Source organism: Dictyostelium purpureum (genome assembly GCF_000190715.1).
Source record: "Dictyostelium purpureum unplaced genomic scaffold DICPUscaffold_221, whole genome shotgun sequence".
NCBI lineage: Eukaryota > Evosea > Eumycetozoa > Dictyosteliales > Dictyosteliaceae > Dictyostelium > Dictyostelium purpureum.
Genome location: NW_003519557.1, coordinates 30,136 through 52,727, shown reverse-complemented (window position 1 = coordinate 52,727; position 22,592 = coordinate 30,136). Strand labels below are relative to the sequence as shown.

Here is a 22,592-nt window from a genome sequence, read left to right as displayed (position 1 = left end):
AAAATATATGCAAAGATATCTTTTTTTTTAAAATTAAAAACACTCACTATGCAAATAAAATATCTTTTATAATAACAAATAATTATTGTTCACACACTCTCTATAATCAATATCATCAATCAATTAATTTGGAGAAAAACAACCCGCTTTTAAATTTTTTAAAAAAAATTTTATTTTTTTATTTTTTCAAAATTTTTTATTTTTTATTTTATTTTTTTTCAGTTTATTATAATTTGGTTGTTAATCTGAATTTGTTTAATAGTTTCACGTTCATAAACAAAAATAATACACAACCAAAATACCAAAGTGTTCAAATTACTACTCAAATATTAATTTTTTTTTTCCAATAATATAGTAGTATTAGCCCCTTTTATATATATAATAATATTATATATATATATATAAATTTAAATATCAGTTCAGAATAAAGTTTCTTTTTTTTTTAATAATATTTTAATAAAAAAAAATGATTAAAAGTATAGATAAAACAGTTGAAATAACCCTAACCCAAGATCAAGGCAGTTTTGTAAGTATTAATAATCATATTAATTATTTTGTATTGTGATAAAAAAGTCGATATAGAAGGAAAGGTTTTTTTTTTTTTTAAAAAATTATTTTTTATAAAACTTTTTTTTATAAATTTTTTTATTTTTTTTTTTTTAAAGAATCTTTTTTTTTTTTTTATAGATATTTTTTTTTTTCTAAATCATCTGAATAATTTTTTTTATAAATAATATTATTTTTTTTTATTTTTTTTCTTTTTTTCACACAAAAGTCTTAAATCATTATCAACAAAAAAACATTATACTAATTTTTTTTCTTTTTTTTCATTCCCCGTTTATATAATTTTTTTTTTTTTTTTTCATTTTTCATTTTTCATTTTTCATTTTTCATTTTTTTTTTTTTTTTTTTACATTACATTGTATATTTCATTTTATATTTAATTATAAATATATATCATTTATTTTTTTTAAATGATTCAGTTTGATCAATTAAAAAATAAAATACAATCAGAAAATGGGTTTATAAGAAGAGATAGAAGTTATTTATATAAAACTTACAAAAATTGTTTTATTGGATACGAAGCAGTTGATTGGTTATATTCAAATTGCCCAAATATGACATCAAGAGAAGATGCCGTAAAAATTGGTCAACAACTTTTAGATGAAGTAAGTATTAATAATAATTATAACTAATAGTTAATACTATCAATAATACTGATAATTAAAATTTATTTGTTTTAGGGTGTAATATGTAGTGTAGTTGGATCAGAACCATTTAAAGATGATTATATATTTTATGAATTTGAGGATACTAAAGTTGGCAATTTAAGATATAGCAGCACAGGTAAAAATAGTACATTTAATAAAATTATAACAACAGTAAATTCAATAAATTCACAAATATCATTAATGGTACCACTTTCTTCCTCACCATCATCATCATTAACAAGTTCAAATGAAAAAAATAGACGTACATCACAACCACCACCAGTATTTAATCAGCCACCAAATGGATATAATAGTAATAGTTATAATAAAAAACACCACAGATATAGTATAAATGATTTACAAAAAGTTGTATTAGAAGATTTAAATACAGTCACATTAGTCAAGGATGAATTGATAATGCTTAGCCAAGAATTAATGAACGGCGATAAGGGTGTAAAATTACAAAAAAAAAAGAAAGGAAATACAACTATTCAGTGTTTCTCTGGCTCACAATTGGTAGATTGGTTAGTAAAGAAATTAGAAATAAGTAGAAAAGAATGTACAAATATTGGTAGTGCTTTGATGCATTTAAATATATTTATTGAGGTTGGTCCAATCATAGGAGGGGGTGGCGTAGTAATGTCCGGAACTTTATCATCAACAATACCTTCATCAATCTCATTAAATACAATTTCATCAACATCAAATACGAGTAGTACAGCCATACCAATCAATAATAATATTGGTAATGGTAATAATATAAACATTACAAATAGTTCATTTTTTTCGCCATTGTCCTCCTCATCGTCATCAGTATTTTCATCGTCTCCTTCAAGTGGGATGCTATCATTATCAACATCATCATTGCCAGGGTTTGATAACAGAACAATGGAGGATAGTAATGAAATCTTTTACGAATTTTTAACAAAGCCTGAAGCTATTATTAATCACGTTTCAATGAAAAAGTTGGATGATTTGTGTTTGGCACATAAATCAGTCCAAACAATACCGACAACTATTATCAACACTAGTAAATATTTACGTATATTGGATTTATCTTTCAACCAACTATCAGATTTCCATCAGTTAGAATCAATTGCCACTTTGTATAATTTAGAATCTTTAAACCTTTCACACAACCAACTCTCAAATATCCCAAGTAGTTTTAGTCGATTAGAGCTACTTTCAAAATTAAATTTAAATCATAACAACTTTGTAAATATCCCAATCCCTGTATATCAATTATTTAATTTAGAAGAATTATCAGTATCTGGTAACCAATTAACTTCAATCACCGACATGATTGGCCAACTAAGATTACTCGAACGTATCGATCTTCGTAATAATAAAATTTCAAAAATTCCAAAAGAACTTGGCCTTTTAGTTCGTCTCAAGTCTTTTAATGTATCTGGTTATAATAAAATCACAGAATTACCACCGTTTTTATCAACTTTACCTCAATTAGAAGTTTTAGAATTTAATCATGATACTGTAAAGTCGCCACCAAAAGAAATTACATCCAAAGGTTTCACCCACATCATCGGCTACTTAAAAGATCTTTTCGAGGGTACTGAAACTTTACCTTACATCAAGTTAATGATTTTAGGTCGTGAAAAATCAGGTCGTTCTTCTTTAGCTAAAGCTTTGTCAAAATCTCAAACCAAATCACTATCTAAACAGTCTGCTAGTTTCTTAAAAAAAGTTACTTCTGCTGAGGTATTCCTCAACGAACCAATCGAAATCAACGAGTTAAAATTAGATTTACCTTCAGAATCATTTTATGGTATACCAAGTTCTAATTCATCAAATAATTTAACAAGTTTAAATTCATCTGGATCTTTAATGCCACCACCATCCTCTACTCCAAGTAGAAAAGACTCTTTAACTTCAACCCCAGAAAAGAAAAGACCTCAAAAAAGATCATTGAAATTAATGATTTATGACTTCAAGATGCCATCACTTGATGTTTATTATCATACCCATCAATTCTTTTTATCCGAACGTGCTTTCTATTTAATCACTTTCGATATAACCAAAGACATAAGATATAGTGGTATCGATTTTTGGGTTGATTCAATTAAAAAGAAAACTCGTGATGCCCCAATCTATATTGTTGCGACCCACATTGATTGCTTTAACCAATATGGAGGCGATATTATGGTGCCATTAAATGAAGTAGAAGGCTATTTAAATCAACATTCGCTCGAAGTTACAGGTGTTATAGGTGTAAGCTCAACAACTTTAAGAAATATTGACCTTTTAAAACAAGAGATTATTAAAACTCTTTTAAATCAACAACAACAACAACAATCATACTATGGAAGTAATAATAACAACCCAAATAGCTACTGGATCAATGAGCGTATTCCAAGTATTTATTTAACCTTAGAAAGTAATTTACAAGAGGAGGCTAAAAAGAGACCAATAGTTTCATGGGAGGAATACCAAAATATTGCAAAGCTTTCAAATTTTACATCTCCTCAATCTTATGAAAAATTAATTCGTGCAACAAATACTCTTAATAGATGGGGTTCAATTGTTTGGTTTGAAGACGCCAAGTCATCCCTCAAAGATATTGTAATTTTAGACCCACAATGGTTAAGCGACTGCTTCTTTAAATTATTAATGGCAAAGCATCAATATATAAATTCTGATGGAATTTTATTATTAAGTAGTTTAAAGAATGTTTGGAAACCTAATATTGTTCCAGAAATTTTCCATATTAAACTTTTAAAGCTCTTAGAGCGTTATCAAATTTTATACACCTTAAAGAATAATTCAAATGTATTACAACCATCAAATCATCAATCACCAACTATTTCACCAAATACATCAATACAAAATATGGCATATTCTTTAGAATCCAGATCAATTTCATCACCATTACCAACTGTTTCATTATCTGCAGAAATTTCATCCAATTTAATTTCAAATTCTTCTCAAAGTGCTTTTATTCTCCCTGACAACAATATTACTACTACCACCGGTGCTATGTCATCAGCTTCACCAAAACTTTTAAGAAATTCATTAAAGAATCTCAAATCTACTGATACAAGCAGTGTAAATAGTAGTAATCCATTAGCAAACTCAACTCATATAGGAATCAATCTTTCATCACAATTTATTTCATTTAATCGTATCATTATACCATGTCTTTTACCAAGTTCAAAACCATCACATTTATCATCTTTATGGGACACATGGAGCGGCGAAGAAGAACATCAAATCGGCAGATATTTCCAATTTAAAAACTCACCAAAAACATGTTTTGATCGTTTAATGGTACGATTCTTATATATGATGGAGCCTATTGTCTATTGGAGTAGTGGTATATTATTTAGAAAACATCCAACTTATAAAGAGAACATTAAAGATAGCTTAACAAGTTGCGGAACACTGGTGGAGTTTGATCCCTCCACTCAACAATTACAAATTCGTGTTAGAGGTCACGAATTTGAAGCATGTGCAAAATTATTCCAAATTATTTTAGAAAATGTTGATACAATTCTCAAGGATTATCAAATTAATCAAACCTATACTTTTATACCATGCTCATGTTCAAGTGAATGTCGTGATCTTCCCCACCTTTACTCTATCGATTTAATTGAGGAAACATTTGGCAAAGGAGAATCTTATGTAAAATGCCCAGTTACCCAAAAATTGGTTTTACTCAGTAAAATGGCACCAGATATTACATTATCATCTGTATCGTCAAATAAAAAAATATTAAAAGAAGATTTGCTTCATTTAGAAGAAATTGGAATTGGTGGTTTTGCAAGAGTATTCAAAGGAATTTACAAATCTGAAACTATTGCAATTAAACAACTAAATTTTGAAAGAATGGATTTAATTGATTCAACCACAACAAATCAAATACAAATAAATAATAGTGCAAATAGTTCACCATCTTCGTTATCATTTTCATCAACTTCATTACCACCACCACCTGTAAATAATTTAAATAGCAACAACAATAACAACACTATCAATGGTAACATTTTGGCACAATCATCAAACAAGATTTTACAACGTAACTTATCAGCAAGTTCTTTATCAAGTAATTCATCAAATGAGGATTCATTAAATCAAGTTTCACAAAGCAAATTAAGTGCAATTTATGAGTTTAGAAGAGAAGTTTGGTTAATGAGCGGTTTGTCACATCCAAATATTGTACAAATGAAGGGATTTTGTTTTGAACCTTATAGCATCATTATGGAATATATGAATTTAGGTAATCTATCAATTTATTTAAAAAAGAAGAAAGAAGAAGGACAGCAACTATCATGGAGTTTAGTTTTGAAAATCGCAATTGATATTGCCTCTGGTATGGCATTCTTACACAATATCACTCCACCATTGGTTCACAGAGATCTCAAATCACCAAACATTTTGCTAGCCACCGACCCAAACGACCCTTCAAATATTATCGCAAAACTATCCGATTTTGGCTTAAGTAGAACCGTTGTACAAAGTTTTGTTTCTAAAGTAGTAGATAATCCAACTTGGTTAGCTCCAGAGGTATTAAAAGGTTTCGAATATAACGAAAAGGGTGATATCTATAGTTATGGTATGATCCTTTGGGAACTTTATCACATGGAATTGCCTTTTGAAGAATTCGATTTCAAATTTATGAGCACTCTCGAGGATAATATTCTTTCTGGTTTAAGACCTTCAATCAATCAAAATTGTAATCGTATGTACGCTTCATTAATAACAAAGTGTTGGAGTTCAGATCCAAATTTAAGACCATCATTCAATTCAATTTTAAAATCATTAAAAGAAATCAAGGAACAGTAAAATCAAAATTTTCAATAATCTATTTTAAAAAAAAAAGTTTTATTTTATGTAATTTTTTTTTTTTAATTTTTTTTTAAATAAAGTAATTTATAATATATTATTATAAAATTTGGTAATATTTATTTAAATAAAAAGAAACTACACAAACTATGTTTTGGGGAAAAAATTTAAAAATTCTACTAAAATTATTTATTTATTTATTTATTTATTTAAACTGATGGACTTAGCTCTTTAACTGTTTTATAATTTTCATTAAAAGCATTAGATTGAGAATAATCTTGTATAAAGCAATCTAAAGATAATTTAAAAGTGAAGTTGAAGTACAATAAATTGAAGATAATGATATCATCTGATATAATGGCTTCTTTTATTAACTGATGAGATAAATTAATAATGAAAGCAGATTTGTTACTGTTGTGTTTGTTTTGGACAAGTTTTAGTAATAAAACAACAGTGTGGAAATTGTTATATTGGGCACATTTCTTGAATGATCTCTCTAATTGGTTATAATGGGTTTTGAATAAAACTTCGATGATATCGTTTCTGCCATACTTGAACATTTTTCCAACAATTTCTTCATCCGATAATTGTTCATATTTTGTGATTGAAAAATATTCTAAAACCAAATCCATGCTAGAGTACTTAATAATTTTAAAAACTCTTTCTTTGGGGAATGGAGTTGGGTATAGTTGTGATTTTAAATACTGAATTGCATCACTGACCTCACCAAAAGAAACTAATAATCCTAATTCTTCTTGGTAAAATTTGCTATTAAATACATATTTATATTTATCTGTTTTGATTTTTGGTTCTACAATGGCCGAAGCTTGGACATTTAATGGGGTTTCGCTATTATTATTATTATTATTACCAGAGATAATAATTGCTTTAGAATTTTTTTTGGGACTAAATTTGGTTTTCTTTTTCTTTTTTGTAACTGTGCTGTTTCTAAATAATACAACGCGATTGTTGATTTCACTAAAAGTATGGTCATCAATTTCAATTGAAAATAGTGACTTGTTCCAAAAGAAAAGTTGGTGGTTGGAAAATAAAAGATTGAAAACTTGTTCTGAATCATATTCTAATGATAATTTTACGGCTTTGTAGGAGAAAAAGTTACCTTTGATACCCTCGAGCTTTTTTGGTGGTAATTGATAGATTTGATATGAAACTAAAAAATTGAAAACCATTTCAATGGTTTCAAATGGAGATTTGACTTCGATTAAAGTATCTAATAATTCTGAAAAATCAAAATTTGATCCATTTTGATATTTTTCCATAAACCATTTGATAATTTGAGGTTCGCAATTTTCGACTTTATATGTTTGAAAGTGTGAACCTGGAAAGCTATCGAATAAAGCATTGGCCATTTCAATTTCACCTTCTTCAATATAAGTTGAAAATAGATCATATGCATCTAGTGGTGATAAGTAATCGGCCGAGTATTTCAATAGTGATGAAATGGTTTCTGTATTTTCGTTACCTGGGTTTCGGAGATAACTATAAGCATAATCTCTTATGACATTGTTGCACTCTGGGATTTTTGGAAAATTTGAAAAAACTTGAATAAATTTAATTCTATCTGTAACAACTTTTCTAAGATGTTTTGTTAATTGTTCAAATGGATAGGAAACTTTAGAAAAACATAAACAACAGATAAAATTTGAAATTTTGTCAATATCACCGTCACATTCAGTAAACATTTCAATATTTTCGCCAAAACCTGAAGCTTCAAATACTTTATTAAAGTTTCTAAAGTAGGAATATTGGAAAATAATTATTAAGGCTTGGACATCACATCTCTTGGCAGCATCAATATAAAAACTTTTTAAGATAAGATAGGCATTTGAACATATATCTGGTAAACTTTCCACTAGAGCAATTGCATCATCTTGAGACAAACCTTTAATTGGTGTAATTGCTTGAATAAAAGAGTTGAGAGGATCGTAGCTGTCATATAAAAGTTGGAATATTTCTTTAATTTCATCTACTTTGAAATTTGAGTTTTTGAATAATGAATAGTGACTAAAAAGTGAATCTAATTGGCGAGTTTCTACGGTTAAAGACATGAAATAACAAAGATCGGCAAAGTTTGAATTTAATTTGAATTGTTCAATTAACGAAGCACTTTCACAAATAAACTTGATTATTTTTTGTTCTGAACTAATGGATTTGGCTTTTTCGATAACATCTTTAATACTAGTTAAATCTTTTAAAACATCAAAGAGTAATTGCTGGGCGAAAAAGATGTATTTTGAAGAAAAAACTTCCTCTATTCTAAAGAACCTTTTGATATACTTGACAATTGCTTCGTTATATACAAATTCTTTTTTGCTGAGTGTAATTCTATTTTGGAAATCCAAAAGAGCTAATGATGATGTGTCAACCAATTCTTTATCTACCATAACCATTTGTAATTGGGGGTCTTTGGTCTCTAAAAATACCTTATAGCTAATGAGTGAATTCTTGGGGGCTTCAGCATATAAGCCTGGTCTATCTAAAACGAATTTGGTCATTTCATTTGATCTTGGTGAGGAGAATAGTTTAGAAGTTGAAACTGAAACAGATTCATCAGTATTATAAAGATACTCTGCGATTTCAAGCTTTTCATTTTCGATACACCATTCTAAAGCCAATGCGGTAGAGAGTTTGCCTTTAAATTCTTCATCTTCTAAAAATAACTTTACAGCCTGAAAGTTTTCATTCTCCACTGCACATTTGAGAATATCCCCAACAATATTCATTTGATCTCTTTTTTTTAAATAGAGTAATCTAAAAATTTCCATATCTTGACATTCCTTGAATAAACCTGATACCCCTTTTGCTGTGATTTGTAAGTATTCATCTTTTTCACTACCTGGGACTATTTTTTCATAAGAATTACCTGAATAAAAATCTAAGTAGTTTTCTTCAGTAGGGAATTCAGCAGAATTCTTGAGCTTTAACTTTAATAGAGCCCATGCTTTCCTTTTAACCATCCATGATAATGATTTGATTCGGCCAAATTGTTGACGATTACCAATATAAAAAGATTTGATACTATCTCCTTGAGTTTTCATTGTTTGTAATGTCATGAATAGGTATCTTCTGATAAATTTGTTATTAAAAACTTTCCAAAATAAATCTTCAAACTCCTTGCTATATTCATTTGCTCCATCCTCAGATAAACCATCAATCTCCATCCTAACTTGATTATCAATTTCCATTTTTATATAATAAATAAATATAAATAAATTTTTATATTTTTTATATAATAAATAAATAAATATAATAATGGATAAATATATTCAAAATATATAGGTGTATGTATAAACTATAAAACTACAATGCAAAATAAATAAAAAAAACTGTGATTTAAAAAAAAAAATGTGTTAAAAAAAATTTAAAAAATAATTCAAAAAAAAATTAAAAAAATATTTATCAAAAATTTAAAAATATCTTTTTTTTTTTTTTTTTTTTTTTTTATAATAAATTGAAATTTTCTTTAAAATAGCCTTTTTCTTTCATCTATTTTTTATTTATAATATTAGCAATATTATGCACAAGGTTTTATTTAATAGGCACCAAATTTACCAGTGCCAATAATGGATGCACCAACTTTTTCAAATTGGAATTTAACAGAACCGGTCAAGTCTTTTGAACCATCTTTTTCTTTATAAACCTCGGTATCGAATTTTTGTGCAGCACCATGATTTTTGACATCAATTATATTTGAACCAATAAAATCATTTCTACCAATGATATCTTGATCCCAAAGCTCTACTCTTAATTGTGTATAGGTATCTTTGAATTTCATGGTTCCTTTTTCAGACCAACTTGGCTCTAAAGTTTTCTTTTGTACACTAGATCTGTAAACTTGTTTACTTTTATTATTTGGGCCTAAAGCAACCAAAACAACGTATGGATCACTTAAACCGTTTCTGCATTTTAAAAAACAATAAAAATAAAAAAAAAATAAAAAAAAAAATAAAAATAAAAAAAATAAAAAAACAATTATTAATAACTTTTAAACTATTATACAACCATATTATATTATGCATTAATTTACCCATCAGTGCCATCAAGGACAATACCATTGTCAATGTAAAGATTATAGGTCCAATCTCCCTCTTTATCTTTTGGTGCTTTGTTTTTTTCATTGGCCTTATTTCTCTTTTCAGCTTCATCAAGAGCAGCTTTACCACCTAAGTTACCTTGCTTTTGCTAAAAATAAAAAAATAGTGAATAATAATAAAAAAAAATATTAATAAAACTACATTTTTTAAAAAAAAATAATGTGGTAAAATGAATTAATTCCTTTTAATTTATTACTTACCTGAGCTTTAAGAATATCACCATAAATATCTGACATTGTATTTAATTAATATATTTGTATTTTTTTTATATAAAAGATAAATTAATGTTTATAAAAATTATTTTATAATTTTTTTTAAAATTTTCTAAAAAAAAAAATTTTAAAATCAAAATATTTCGATTTTTTGATATTTTTTTTTATCAAATCCTCACAAAAACGCACAAATCAAATCAATTAAAATTTTTCTTTTATATTTTTTTTTATATTGTTAACATAAAATTTTTTCTGAGCATTTACCTAAAAGTAAAAATCAATGAGAAAGACTCTTTATGAAATGTAAATTATAAACCTTTATTCAAATATTAAGTGTGTGATTAACACCTTTATTTATATTTTTTTTAAAATTAAATTATTAATTATGAAATTAAAAATAAAAAAATAAAAATTAATAAATTTATACAACATTATTAATAATTATATTATTAATAATATGTTAGAATCCGAGATATCTAACACCTAACCAAATTAAAATAAACTTTATTTTTTAATAATAGGGCTATAAGTTGTGTTAATAATTAAAATAGCAAATATAAAAATTATTTTTTGAATTTTTTTTATCTATTTTTTCAAAATTATATTGATGATATATAATATAGAAAAACAAAAGATTGGAATATATTAATTTAATAAAAAAAGTAAAAAAAAATATATATTATTTTTAAATAATTAAAATTTTTATTTAATATAGAATATTAAAATAATTTTTTCTTTAAGATCTCCTATATGAATTAATTTAATTACATTGATGAGTTGTAGCTGTATAATGCATTGACTGATTTGGCTTTTTTCTTTTCAATTGATAATTTAACATTACCTTTGGTGACGACTTTACCTTCTTTTTCCTCGAATACTTCGGCATCGATATATTGGAAATTACCATATTTACAAGATGCTACGTCAACTGATGTACCACCAATGAAATCATTGCTACCAATGATATCTTGATCCCAAAGCTGAATGATTAAAGTTGATACATTTTCTTTGAATTTCATGGTTCCTTTTTCATCCCACTTTGGAGATAAAGTCTTTTTACAAACTGAACTTCTATAGATTTGTTTGGTGGTTTTGCCATCCTCACGAACCATACTGATAGTTACATATGGGTCACTAAGTCCGTTACTATAGTAACAAATTGTATATATAATAAATAATAATAATAAAAATTAATATTTACTTGTAATTTTTTAAGGATATCTAAACTATTTTTAATATTTATTACCTATCAGTAGCTTCAAAAACTGTACCACTTTGGATATGGACCTCATATTCGTTTGTATTTACCTTATTTCTTTTGGCATCGTCCTTTTCCATTTGCTTTTTTTCAGCCTTTTCTCTCTTTTTTCTTTCACTATCGGTTTCTCTTTTGCCACCAAAGTTACCTATATATAAATAGTATTTAATTAGTTTTTTATTTTTTTATTATTTTTTTTTAAAAATATATAAATAAAAAAAATACCTTGTCTTTGCTAAAATCAATTAATTATTATAATAAAAAAAAATATTAATAAATGGAAAAGAAAAAAAATATAAAAAAAATATATATTATCTATCTTACTTGGGCTTTAATAATATCCATATAAATATTTGACATTTTTTTATTTCTTTCTATGATACACAAAATAAATTTATTTTATTTTTTCAATAATTTAAATTTTTTATAATTTTTTGATTTGTAATGAAATCAAAAAAAAAAAAAAAAAAAAAAAAAAGAAAAAAGAAAATCAAAAAACAATGGCAACAACCAAATCAATTTTATTGAAACTATTTCAAGTTGTATTATTCACATTTGCAATTATAATTTATCTCGAAGTTATAGGTAAAAAGGATAATGAATCTCAAGACGAAAGAACTGAAAGAAAGAAAAACGAATTTTATAAATGGTTTGCAGGTATTATATTGTTTTCAATTGCATGGTCCATTGGCACATTCAAAGTATTATCCAATATTTTATTAAGCTTCTTTGTAGTGGAATCAATCCAACAATTTATTCAACATCTTCCAGCTGAATACTACGAACAATTCAAAGAGATTATTTCAAATTTACTCAGTGGAAAAGTATCAAGCGAACTTGTTGTTGGATTCTTTAATAATGTAGTTCCATTTGCCGGAGAAAACTTTACCAAAGAGATTGTCGGTGTCCAATGTTTACTCATTTTATTTTTTTCATTCCTTGGATTCAACATTTATTTAGCTGATAAATTTTGGTTACTCAAAACAATTATTATCGATTGGGTTCTTACTTTAATTCTTATGGTAGCATTTTCAATTACTGATCTCCTCAATCAACAAACTAGAGTATTTTTAGTACTTTCCTATATCTTTGGTTCAAATATTATTGGTTTTGGTACAATTAAGCTTTTAGAGTATTTTTGGAATTTAGCTTCAAAATTAGATTCAACCATTATAATTAAAAATAACAATAATATCATTAAATCATCAACAACAAGCAAATCTAACTCAAATCAAAAATCAAAAAATTTAGATGACAGCATTGAATTTGATACCGATAATCATTACAATAACACTGGTAGTACCACTACTGCACAAGATGAAGAACCAATTTATCAAGTAGAAGAATCAGTTGAAACAGTAGAAAAAGTTTTAATTGAAGAAAATGGCCAATTAATTGAAGAAGAAATTAAAATAGATAATATCGACTATACCAAACTTACTGAATCTGAATTAGATGCCATACTCTCTGAACCAATTCAAGAAAGTCAAGTCTCTACTAGAAATTTAGTTTACCATAAATCAACAAAATTCATCAATAATCTCATGGCTCCTGAAAACATTAATCAACGTATCAGTGCTAAAGAATTTGTTGGCGTTATCATTCTTTGGGTCTATGCAATGTCAAATTTAATCATTGAAAACTATTCAATTTTTACAACTGCTAATATTTTAGTATTCATAGGTTTCTCTGGTACAATTCTATCATATCTTTCAACTATCTCTGCCAAAAGATTAACAAGTAAAAATCCTTCCAAAAGAGAATGTTAAATAAATAAATAAAAAATAAACAAATAAATGAATAAAAAATATATGAAATATTTATTTATAAAAATATATATATAAAACTAAATTTTGTTTATATTTACAGTTTTATTTATATACACAATTTTATTTTTTGAATCAAATAAAATAAATGCATAAAACGAAAACATAACGACACACACACAATAACAATAAAACAACAAAGTAAATAAAACTAGAGAAAACAGTAATTTGAACTTGAATATAAAAAACCTGTTCCTCTTTTGTTTCTATTCTAAACAAAAATAATGTGATGCTAAAAATGCTAATGTGATTTTTTTAAAACCTATAAATTAATATTATTATTTATTTATTTTTTGGCGGTGGCTTTTTTGGCAGCTAATTTGGATTTAGCAGCAGCGACGATGGCCTTTAATGGTTGTCTTGGGTTTCTGTGTGGTTTTTGTTCTTGTAAATCACCACGAACGTATCTTTTAACTTCAGTACCGATACGGGCATATCTTTGATTTCTGGCGAAACTTAATTCAACCTATAGTATACATATTATATATTAATATCTGTTTTTGTTGTGTGTGTTTTTTTTTTTTTTTCCTCTTTATCTAATCCAAACTTACACCTTTGAAACCAGTTTTCTTGTGGACGACTGGCTTTTTGATACCATTTCTGTGGTCTTTTCTGTTTTTGTGATGGGTTGAGTGATTCTTTGACTTGGCCATTTCTATTATATATATTCAATTCATATTAGTTATCGTCTTATTAATCCATGGATTAATGGTAAGGGTTAAAGATTAATGATGTTGGATGAAAGATAGAGAAAGATATAGATAATTTTGATAGAGATATATATAGATGGAGATAGTACCTTTTCTTCTAAAAATCAAATATACTGTAGCAGAAAAAAAAAAAAAAATTTTAATTTTTTTAATTTTTTTAAAAATTTTTTTTTTTTCAAAACCGAATTTTTGTCACATAATTTTTTTTAATATGGAGGCGCATGTTTCTGATAGCAAGCAAAATTTAAACGATACTCGTGCCAAAAAAAAAAAAAAAAATTTAATATGAATGTTAATTGAATAAAAAAAATTATATTAATTTATTTATCTAAAAAAAAATTATTAAATAAATAAAAAAAAAAAATAAACAATAAATTAGTTTTTTTTTTTTTTTATATGTGTTTTAATATATTTTTTTTTTTTTGTGTTATGATGTTTTTTTTTCCATGATTTATTTTTTTATGATTTGTTTATTTATTTATTTATTTATTTTGTAGTAATACATTTTTAATTGCATCAACCCATTTTTGTGGATTATGATCAACGTCTTCTAAAAGATATTTTCTTTTTGGTGTTTGAATAACAAAATTATTATTTGATTTTAATTTGGGTTTAATTTGATTTGACCAAGGGATTTCGCCTTTAACTTCCATTTTTTTTGGGTCAATATAAATAAGTCTTGGAGTATCTGTTAAAATCAATTGTCTCTTTTTAATTGAAAAGCCTTTACGTTTCCAAACTAAACCTTGACATACAATAGTTTCATCTTTGTTTATTAAATTTGACCATTTTTTTTGTTGATCAACTAAACTATTACTACTATTTCCGCTATTTACAGTATTGATAGTTGTTAATGTTTGAATTTGTGATTGTGAGGATGATAATGGTGATGATAAGTCGTTGCTAATAAAGTTTCTTGGTGTTATACATTCGAGTGTTGGTGAGATTGTTGATGATGATAGTTGTTGTTGTAAATCATCTTCAAATATTATTTTTTCGGTTGGTGCTTTGATTAATGGTGGCTGGGTATTCGAAAGATTATTCCAGTCTATGCCTTCAAAAAATGGATGATTTTTTAAATTATCGAATCCTCCAGGTGCAGTTTTAGAACCCAAACGGTCTGATGGTTTGACCACTAATAGTTTTTCAACTAAATCTTTAATAGTTGGGTTCATATTTAATGGGTAAACCAAATCTCTATTGGATACTTTTTGGAATGTTAAAAACTCTGTTTTACCACGGAAAGGTAGTTTACCAGTAGCTAGTTGATATATAATACAACCCAATGCCCATAAATCTGAATCAGTTGATGTTTCCTTATTGCTTATTAATTCCGGTGAAACATATTCTGCAGTACCAACAAATGAATTGGCTCTAGTTGGTTGTGTTGGGTGTGATGGTTGTGATGCTGATGCCGATGGTTGTGGTTGTGATGGTGGTTGTGAGTTTATGGTTGGTGACAAAGCTGAATCTGTTGTACTTGTACTATCTACACTATTGGTTCTTTGTTGCTGTTGGCTTAAATCTAATGAACCATTAAGACTCATTGCAAGATTACCAGATGAGTTTTGTGGTAAAACGGGTACGTGGCCATTACTATTTGGTAATATTTTACCAGTACCAAAATCTGTAATTTTAATATGCATATCGCCTGATAATAAAATATTTTCTGGTTTTAAATCTCTATGGACAATACCAAGACCATGCAAATGTTCTAATGCGCTAATAATTTCTGCTATATAATATTGTGTTGATTTGTAATCAAATGATCCTACTTTTTTAATTTGATGTAATAAATCACCTTGAGGACATAACTCTAATACATAGTCTATTAAAAAAATCATTAATATCAATGCTAATTTAATCTATTAATAAAAAAATTTACATACATAAACAGGTTTCCGATCTAAATGTAAAAAATAATTTTACAATATTTGGGTGGTTTGATTTACAAAATATTTCTTTTTCGATTTGAACATATTTAATTTTATTCTCTTTGATAATATGTTTTTTTTCTAAAATTTTAATTGCATATTGTACACAGGTTTCCCTTTCAGTACCCAATACTACTGCGCCATACGAACCTTCTCCTAAAACTTTGCCAATTATAAAATCTTCAATTGTTTTTTTCTTTTGTGGTGGAATTGATGGTGACGATGATGCAGGTGATGATATGTATGGTGTTAATGAAACTGGTTGATTATAATTACTATTTACTGAACTGCTTGGTGTAATATCTTCATCAACTTTTGTAATTGCTATATTTTCCATTTATACAATTTATATATTATTATTTATTTTACAGTTTATTTATTTATTTAATTTATTTATATATTATTATTTGTTTATAAATTTTTTTTTTTTTTTTTTGTTTAATAAAATTTACTATTTTCTTTTTTTCTGTTGAGAGGTGTTTTACAGTTGTTTTTTTTTGTTTTATTTAACACCCCCTCTACCCCACAAATTACTAATGTTATTTTCAATAACAATTGTATAATTTTTTTTTTTTTTATTTTCTATGATTTCTTGAATTTTTTTTAACAGTGTGATTATTATTGAGGTGTTGGTTTTTTATTTTTTTTATTTTTAAATTTTTATTGTTTGGGTGTGTTAGTGTCTATTGAGTTAATTTAATTATATATATGCGAAAGTAAAGCCAAATCTAAAATATTCTATTTTACAAATACACACATAAAAATTTAAATAACAGAAAAAAAAAAAAAGAAAAATTAACTTAAAAAATTTAAAAAAAAGTTTTTTTTTTTTTAATTTTATTTTTTAAATTTTTTTAAATTTTTTTTTTAAAACCAACTATAAAAAAAAATAATGATTATCTGTTTTTATTTATTTTAGAAATTGTAATTATACAAATTATATAAACTATTTAAATATATATTTAAATTTTTTATTTAATGAAAAATTTATTAAGTTTTGAAAAATAAAAAATAAAATGAAATGAAAAAAAAAAAAAAAGAGATAAATTAATTAATTGAAAAAAAAATAAAAATAAAAAAAATAAAATAATAATAATATATATATTTTTAACCAACAACAACAACAACACTACCATAATAAAAAAATAATTCAACTTAATTTATTAAACAAAGAAATTTCCAAAACACACACTAAACTTATATATATATAAACATCCAAAAAATAAACACACAAACACACTTCAATTTACCCCCACTTTATAATTTTTATTATTTTTTTTTAATATGAAAAAAAGTTGTTTTATTAAATAAATTCAAAAAGTAATTAACAAAAAAAAAGATGTAAATATATTCATAAATATGTTCATTATTTGATGAGTATTTTATTTAATTAAATAAAAAAAATTTGTGGCGATATATTTCAAATTTAATGGAATGACTTTTTTTATGGGATGATTAATTTGGGTGTTAAATTTCTATGATTTCATATTTTAATTGTTTATCCAATTTAATCATATAACCTTTTTTAATTTAATTTATGGAAATGAATATATAAATTAAAAGAAATAGGATTTTTTTTTATATTTATCACTTATATTTTTTTAATTTTTTTTTATTTTTTCAAATTATTTTTTTTTCATTTTTTTTATTTTTTTTTTTTAATTATTTTTTAATTTAACACAATTCTCATATTTTTGTACATATTAATAGATACACAAATAAATATTTATATTGCTATTATAAATGTTATAACATATTGTATTATTTTCCATATATAGCGCATAAACAAATTCGGTATCACCATTAATATCACAAATAATTAATTAATGATAATAAAATAAACTACACACAATAATATAAATTATAAAATATTACACAATAAGGAAAATCAACATCAGCAGCATCATCAACTCCATCATCAGCAGCATCATAAATATAGAAAATAATAATGGAAATACCATATAAAGTTAGTTATTTTTTAATATTTTCAATAGTACCATTCATGGGAGCAATATTATTGTTATTTATAAGGTTTTTGTTTTTTGAAGATAAAGATTATATTAGAGGTTATAATACAAATAAAAAAGCAAGGCTGGGTATTGATTCAAATGGAGGTACTTTATCATTTAAAATTCAATTGGTATTGTTAATATTATCAATGGTTGGTCTTGTATTCACATTATCGGCGTTTTCAAGTTGGAATTATTTACCAGTTGGTTTTACAATAATATTATCAATAATGTTATTGGTTTTTTTCACCATATATCAATTAATTACACAGTTTGAAGTCGAAAGAAAGAAGAGAATATTCAAGGTAAGAAATAATAAAAATAAAAATTATTTTGTTACAAGCCCAAATGGATTTAGCAGCCCTATAGGAATTGAAATGGGTGGTCCAAATAGTGGTGTTGGTACAAATGTTGATAATAATAGATCAAAAAAAGAAATCTTATTAGAATCATTAAATATAGAGAATAATAACGGCAACAGTAATGGTATAGATAATAACGAAAATGAAGAAGATAAAAATATAGATTTAGAATATACAGCCAGTGATCAGATTTTAAATAGTCCAAAAAATGAAAATGGTTATTTTTTTTATAAGAACCAAATTGATCCAAAATTATCAATTAAAGATAAATTTAAAACTAGAGTCATCTATTTTATAAAGGATACAACATCAACAATTCAATACACACCAAAGCTATCATTGTCTTTAATCGGTTTAGCATTGTTTTTGGCAATATTTATACCTTTAGCGTTTGAAGGTGTTTGCATTTGCTCACATCCAATGGCAGTTTCTACTAGGTTCTCGAGAAGATTTCAAGAGTCATATTGCAAAGATATGGATGTTTGTTTTGCCTACTTAACTTTAACAGAGGATCCTTCAAGTTCAATGATTTTACAAATTCACACCAGAAATAAACCAAGTAAAACAAGAGTGGCCTTATATAACATGGATTCTGGATCATCAAAAATACCAATCGAATGGGAGTCCAGTTATTTTATATCAATGTCCGATGTCATAAAAGATGAACCCCGTTATATTAGTTATGTAGAGTTTAATTATCTCTTTGAATACACAAATTATAAATTTAACTTTACTGTGGAAACGAAAGATGGCCCAATTGAATCAGAAAACTATAGTTTTAGAACTTTTTCAAATCATAGTAATTCTAGTGGCACTGGCAGTCCAAAGGACTTTAGATTTGTAGTTGGTGGTGACGTATCTATAAATGGTGATGCAAAAGATTTGGCAAAGCAAGGACATAAATTCAAACCGGATCTCTTAATTGTTGGTGGTGATATAGCATATGAAGATGGTATAGGCTCTTGTTATAGAAGATGGGATGAAAAAATTAAATTTTTTACAAAATATTTTTCATATAAAGAAGAGGGTGATTCAAGTGATGGCGAGAAAAATGAAAAGGTTACAAGATTAACACCTTTATTAATGTCAATAGGTAACCATGAGGGTGGTGCATTCTTTCAAACTCACAAACAAATTCCATTTTATTTCAAATACTTTTTATTTAATATTGGGGATTCAAAGAAGGCCATAACCGATAGATTGTCATACCACATTCACAAATTACCATTCAATACTAGTATGACATCACTGGACAGTTGCGTTGTTACACCTTGGGATCAACAAACACAATGGTTAGATAGCCAGTGGTCAAGCGATAAATATGCCAATACAAACAAGCTTGTTGTATATCATCATCCTATTTATGAATCGTGGGGTCACCTAGGTGCTACAATTCCAAAATTGGCTCAACAAACTATAGTGCCAATATTTGACCGTTACCAAGTTCCATTTGCATATGAAAATCATGAGCATTTATTTAAACGTACAAAGCCACTTTATAATAATCAATTAGTCAACAGCACAGGAAATATTACAGGCACAACATATGTTGGTGACGGTTCATGGGGTATTTCATACATTAATGAAAAACCTGCTACAGAATATTTACCATGGTATTTACATAAAAGATCTTTTTGCAAGTAAGAAATATTTATTTATAGCATATATTTAAATTTTTATATAAAAAAAAACTAATTTATTTATTTATTAATTTATTTAGTCATCTTTGGTTTACAACAATAAATGAAAAGAAAATTAAATTAGAGGCTTATGATCCAGATGGTAACTTACTCGATTCAATAGAATATATAAAATAAAAATAATTGCAATAATAACAGCAATAGCAAAAACAAAAACAATAGTAGCAATAATAAAATTGTAATAAATATTAATTTAATTTATTAGTTTATTTAAAATATTTATATTATAAATGGTTTTTATTAGTTTATTTTATCATTTGATCAATTTTAATAATCATTGATACAGTATCAATGATCATTTTTAAAATTGTTTCTTTACCTTTTAAAGATTCGATGACGCCAAGTTCTAACATATTTGAGATTTTACCACTATTCAAATTTATTGATGTATAGTTGTAATCTTTTGATATTTGTTCTTTGTGTATAATTTTTAAATGTTCAAACAGGACCAACGAGTCAAAGCCAGCATTGTTTATTAATAAAATTGGTATGATTTGTAAAGCTCTAGCAAATGATTTTATACAGTTCATAATTTTAAAAATATCCTGTTTACTTTCATCGACTACAAGTTGATTAAATTCATTTGATTTTATAAACTTCTCTAAACCACTTGATAGTTGTAGTTCATTTGATCCACCACCGCTAATAATTTTTTTATTTTCGATTATTAATGAAAGTATTGATATTGAATCGTTTAATGACTAAATATAGTTTTAAAAGTAATGGTTATTATTAATAAAAAGTGTTATAAATATATATTTGTTTAGTTTAATATCTTACCCTTTGAATTTCTTCTATAATGAAAACAGATGGAGCTTTTAATAAAAATGTACATACATTTGATTGGTCATTCAAGATTTCTAAATAAAATTCGGATTGTTTTTCTATTGTCTGGTTTATTTTACAAGTACCAAAATATGAGCTGTGTATGGTCGAGGTTATGGTGTTAATAACTATGGGTGAAAAGGTTACTTTTTGTATGTTTAAAATTTCTTCATCACTAAGATTATATATGATTTTAATGTTATTATCTTTAAATAGTTTTAAACATGACAATGATATTCTTTTACTTGAAAATATTATAATTGGCTCGTCTTCTTTATTTTGGTTTTTTAAATTTGATATAAAATCTGTTGCTTGTTTAATTTCTAATTGTTTTTTTTCATTTTCTATCATTTCAATTTTCTATAAATTAAAAAATAAATTAGTATTTGAAGGGAAAAATTAAATAAATAAAAATAATTTTAATACCTACATTGAAATTTAAATTGTTATATTTTATAAGTTTTAAAGTATTTTCATCAATAAAACCAATATCGAAATTAATTAACATGGTTTTAAAATTATTATTTACAGAGTTGTTGCTATTAAAAGAACTATTGTTTAATTCCATTATGTTGATATTATCTAGTCTTAGTTTTATTATGATTCCTCTAATTAATTTAGTTGATGCTATATTATTACCTAATATTTTATTATATTTTATATTGTTTTGAATGTTATTAAATATTAATGTGCTTGATGGATCCTGTATATATGAAACTGCTTGAAAACAAAATTTTGTAAATTGTTCAATATAGTTGCTTAAAATTTTGGATGATAGTGATGTTGATATGATTTGCTTTAGTATTTTAATATCATTGTTTTCAGCATTATTAAATTCTTTTTCGTTATAAATAAAAATAGATGGTATATTTAATTCTATGCAATTTAAATTTAAAATCTTTTTACATTGATCATAGGCTATTTGATATGATTTAATAATTAGATTTGGATGATAGTTTTTAATCAATAGCTTTTCAGACTCTTCTAATAATTTACATGCTAAAATCACTCCAGAGGTTGTACCATCACCGACTTGAACCTAAATAATATAAAAAAATTATTAATAAATTAAAAAAGAAAAGAAACTAATGATTATCTATAGTTTTATATACATACATCAATCGAGTTTGATAGTTGTTTTAATATTATACCAAGTGGATGCTTTATTGGCAAATTTTTCATAATTGTAGCACCGTCATTTGTTATAATTAAATCGTTTATATCGAAATTTTGGTTATAGTTTTCATTTTGTGTAAATAGGGTGCTTTCTTCAATATTAACAATAACTTTATCTAATCCTTTTGGTCCTAAAGAAGTTGATAGTATTTTAAATATTGAATATACAGGAATAAAATTTAAATGTGTCATATGATACAGAAAAAAATTTTAAAAAATAAAAAATTAAAAAAAAAAAAAAAAAAAAAAATTTTAATAAAGTAAAATAAATTTGGTGTAAAAATTAAAAAATTTAAAATAAAATACTGATATTTTCTTGCTTTTATGAAACTATTATTTTTTTATTTTTATATTAACAATGGATGAGCTACTGTCATCTCTAATTAACTCTGACGTAAATTAATTCAATACAATTAATTCAATACAATTAATGTAAACAATAGATTAATTAAAAGCA

General features: G+C 25.3%; 9 protein-coding genes across 9 annotated transcripts; 3 read left to right on the top strand and 6 right to left on the bottom strand.

Annotated features, from left to right (window-relative positions):
- Positions 1 to 974: 974 nt before the first annotated feature.
- roco8 (roco8, ROCO family protein) lies at positions 975 to 6,008 on the top strand (the record flags this gene model as incomplete). The annotated part of the gene is made up of 2 exons (XM_003290374.1): positions 975 to 1,169; positions 1,245 to 6,008. The coding sequence occupies 2 exons, from the start codon at positions 975 to 977 to the stop codon at positions 6,006 to 6,008; spliced, it is 4,959 nt and encodes a 1,652-aa protein (XP_003290422.1).
- Positions 6,009 to 6,217: 209 nt separating this feature from the next.
- On the bottom strand, positions 6,218 to 9,214 carry DICPUDRAFT_81149 (uncharacterized protein; the record flags this gene model as incomplete). Its single annotated transcript, XM_003290365.1, has 1 exon — positions 6,218 to 9,214. One exon carries the CDS (start codon positions 9,212 to 9,214, stop codon positions 6,218 to 6,220), a length of 2,997 nt encoding a protein of 998 aa, XP_003290413.1.
- A 347-nt stretch (positions 9,215 to 9,561) lies between these two features.
- On the bottom strand, positions 9,562 to 10,359 carry DICPUDRAFT_81148 (uncharacterized protein; the record flags this gene model as incomplete). Its single annotated transcript, XM_003290364.1, has 3 exons — positions 9,562 to 9,928; positions 10,057 to 10,211; positions 10,324 to 10,359. The coding sequence occupies 3 exons, from the start codon at positions 10,357 to 10,359 to the stop codon at positions 9,562 to 9,564; spliced, it is 558 nt and encodes a 185-aa protein (XP_003290412.1).
- Positions 10,360 to 11,099: 740 nt separating this feature from the next.
- Positions 11,100 to 11,673, bottom strand: DICPUDRAFT_37318 (uncharacterized protein; the record flags this gene model as incomplete). The annotated part of the gene is made up of 2 exons (XM_003290363.1): positions 11,100 to 11,481; positions 11,582 to 11,673. The coding sequence occupies 2 exons, from the start codon at positions 11,671 to 11,673 to the stop codon at positions 11,100 to 11,102; spliced, it is 474 nt and encodes a 157-aa protein (XP_003290411.1).
- A 420-nt stretch (positions 11,674 to 12,093) lies between these two features.
- On the top strand, positions 12,094 to 13,362 carry DICPUDRAFT_88938 (uncharacterized protein; the record flags this gene model as incomplete). The annotated part of the gene is made up of 2 exons (XM_003290373.1): positions 12,094 to 12,409; positions 12,458 to 13,362. The coding sequence occupies 2 exons, from the start codon at positions 12,094 to 12,096 to the stop codon at positions 13,360 to 13,362; spliced, it is 1,221 nt and encodes a 406-aa protein (XP_003290421.1).
- A 314-nt stretch (positions 13,363 to 13,676) lies between these two features.
- On the bottom strand, positions 13,677 to 14,237 carry DICPUDRAFT_56684 (uncharacterized protein). Its single transcript, XM_003290362.1, has 3 exons — positions 14,219 to 14,237; positions 13,971 to 14,074; positions 13,677 to 13,885 (listed from the first exon to the last, which is right to left on the bottom strand). Exons 2-3 carry the CDS (start codon positions 14,070 to 14,072, stop codon positions 13,706 to 13,708), a joined length of 282 nt encoding a protein of 93 aa, XP_003290410.1. The 5' UTR covers positions 14,073 to 14,074; positions 14,219 to 14,237; the 3' UTR covers positions 13,677 to 13,705.
- Positions 14,238 to 14,423: 186 nt separating this feature from the next.
- Positions 14,424 to 17,044, bottom strand: DICPUDRAFT_56680 (uncharacterized protein). Its single transcript, XM_003290361.1, has 3 exons — positions 16,019 to 17,044; positions 15,745 to 15,957; positions 14,424 to 15,537 (listed from the first exon to the last, which is right to left on the bottom strand). Exons 1-3 carry the CDS (start codon positions 16,398 to 16,400, stop codon positions 14,612 to 14,614), a joined length of 1,521 nt encoding a protein of 506 aa, XP_003290409.1. The 5' UTR covers positions 16,401 to 17,044; the 3' UTR covers positions 14,424 to 14,611.
- A 771-nt stretch (positions 17,045 to 17,815) lies between these two features.
- DICPUDRAFT_49171 (uncharacterized protein) lies at positions 17,816 to 20,351 on the top strand. Its single transcript, XM_003290372.1, has 2 exons — positions 17,816 to 20,074; positions 20,155 to 20,351. The coding sequence occupies exons 1-2, from the start codon at positions 18,012 to 18,014 to the stop codon at positions 20,249 to 20,251; spliced, it is 2,160 nt and encodes a 719-aa protein (XP_003290420.1). The 5' UTR covers positions 17,816 to 18,011; the 3' UTR covers positions 20,252 to 20,351.
- A 28-nt stretch (positions 20,352 to 20,379) lies between these two features.
- On the bottom strand, positions 20,380 to 22,327 carry DICPUDRAFT_88934 (uncharacterized protein; the record flags this gene model as incomplete). Its single annotated transcript, XM_003290360.1, has 4 exons — positions 20,380 to 20,835; positions 20,915 to 21,319; positions 21,390 to 21,998; positions 22,076 to 22,327. 4 exons carry the CDS (start codon positions 22,325 to 22,327, stop codon positions 20,380 to 20,382), a joined length of 1,722 nt encoding a protein of 573 aa, XP_003290408.1.
- Positions 22,328 to 22,592: the final 265 nt, after the last annotated feature.

Coding starts and splice junctions, on each gene's coding strand:
- DICPUDRAFT_56684 (XM_003290362.1), bottom strand. CDS start 14,072: ATGGCCAAGTCAAAGAATCACTCAACCCATCACAAAAACAGAAAAGAC. Junction 13,886..13,970: donor AGAAAACTGGTTTCAAAGGT/GTAAGTTTGGAT, acceptor TGTATACTATAG/GTTGAATTAAGTTTCGCCAG.
- DICPUDRAFT_56680 (XM_003290361.1), bottom strand. CDS start 16,400: ATGGAAAATATAGCAATTACAAAAGTTGATGAAGATATTACACCAAGC. Junction 15,958..16,018: donor TAGATCGGAAACCTGTTTAT/GTATGTAAATTT, acceptor TTTTTTTAATAG/ACTATGTATTAGAGTTATGT. Junction 15,538..15,744: donor AATTACAGATTTTGGTACTG/GTAAAATATTAC, acceptor CATCGGCATCAG/CATCACAACCATCACACCCA.
- DICPUDRAFT_49171 (XM_003290372.1), top strand. CDS start 18,012: ATGGAAATACCATATAAAGTTAGTTATTTTTTAATATTTTCAATAGTA. Junction 20,075..20,154: donor CATAAAAGATCTTTTTGCAA/GTAAGAAATATT, acceptor TAATTTATTTAG/TCATCTTTGGTTTACAACAA.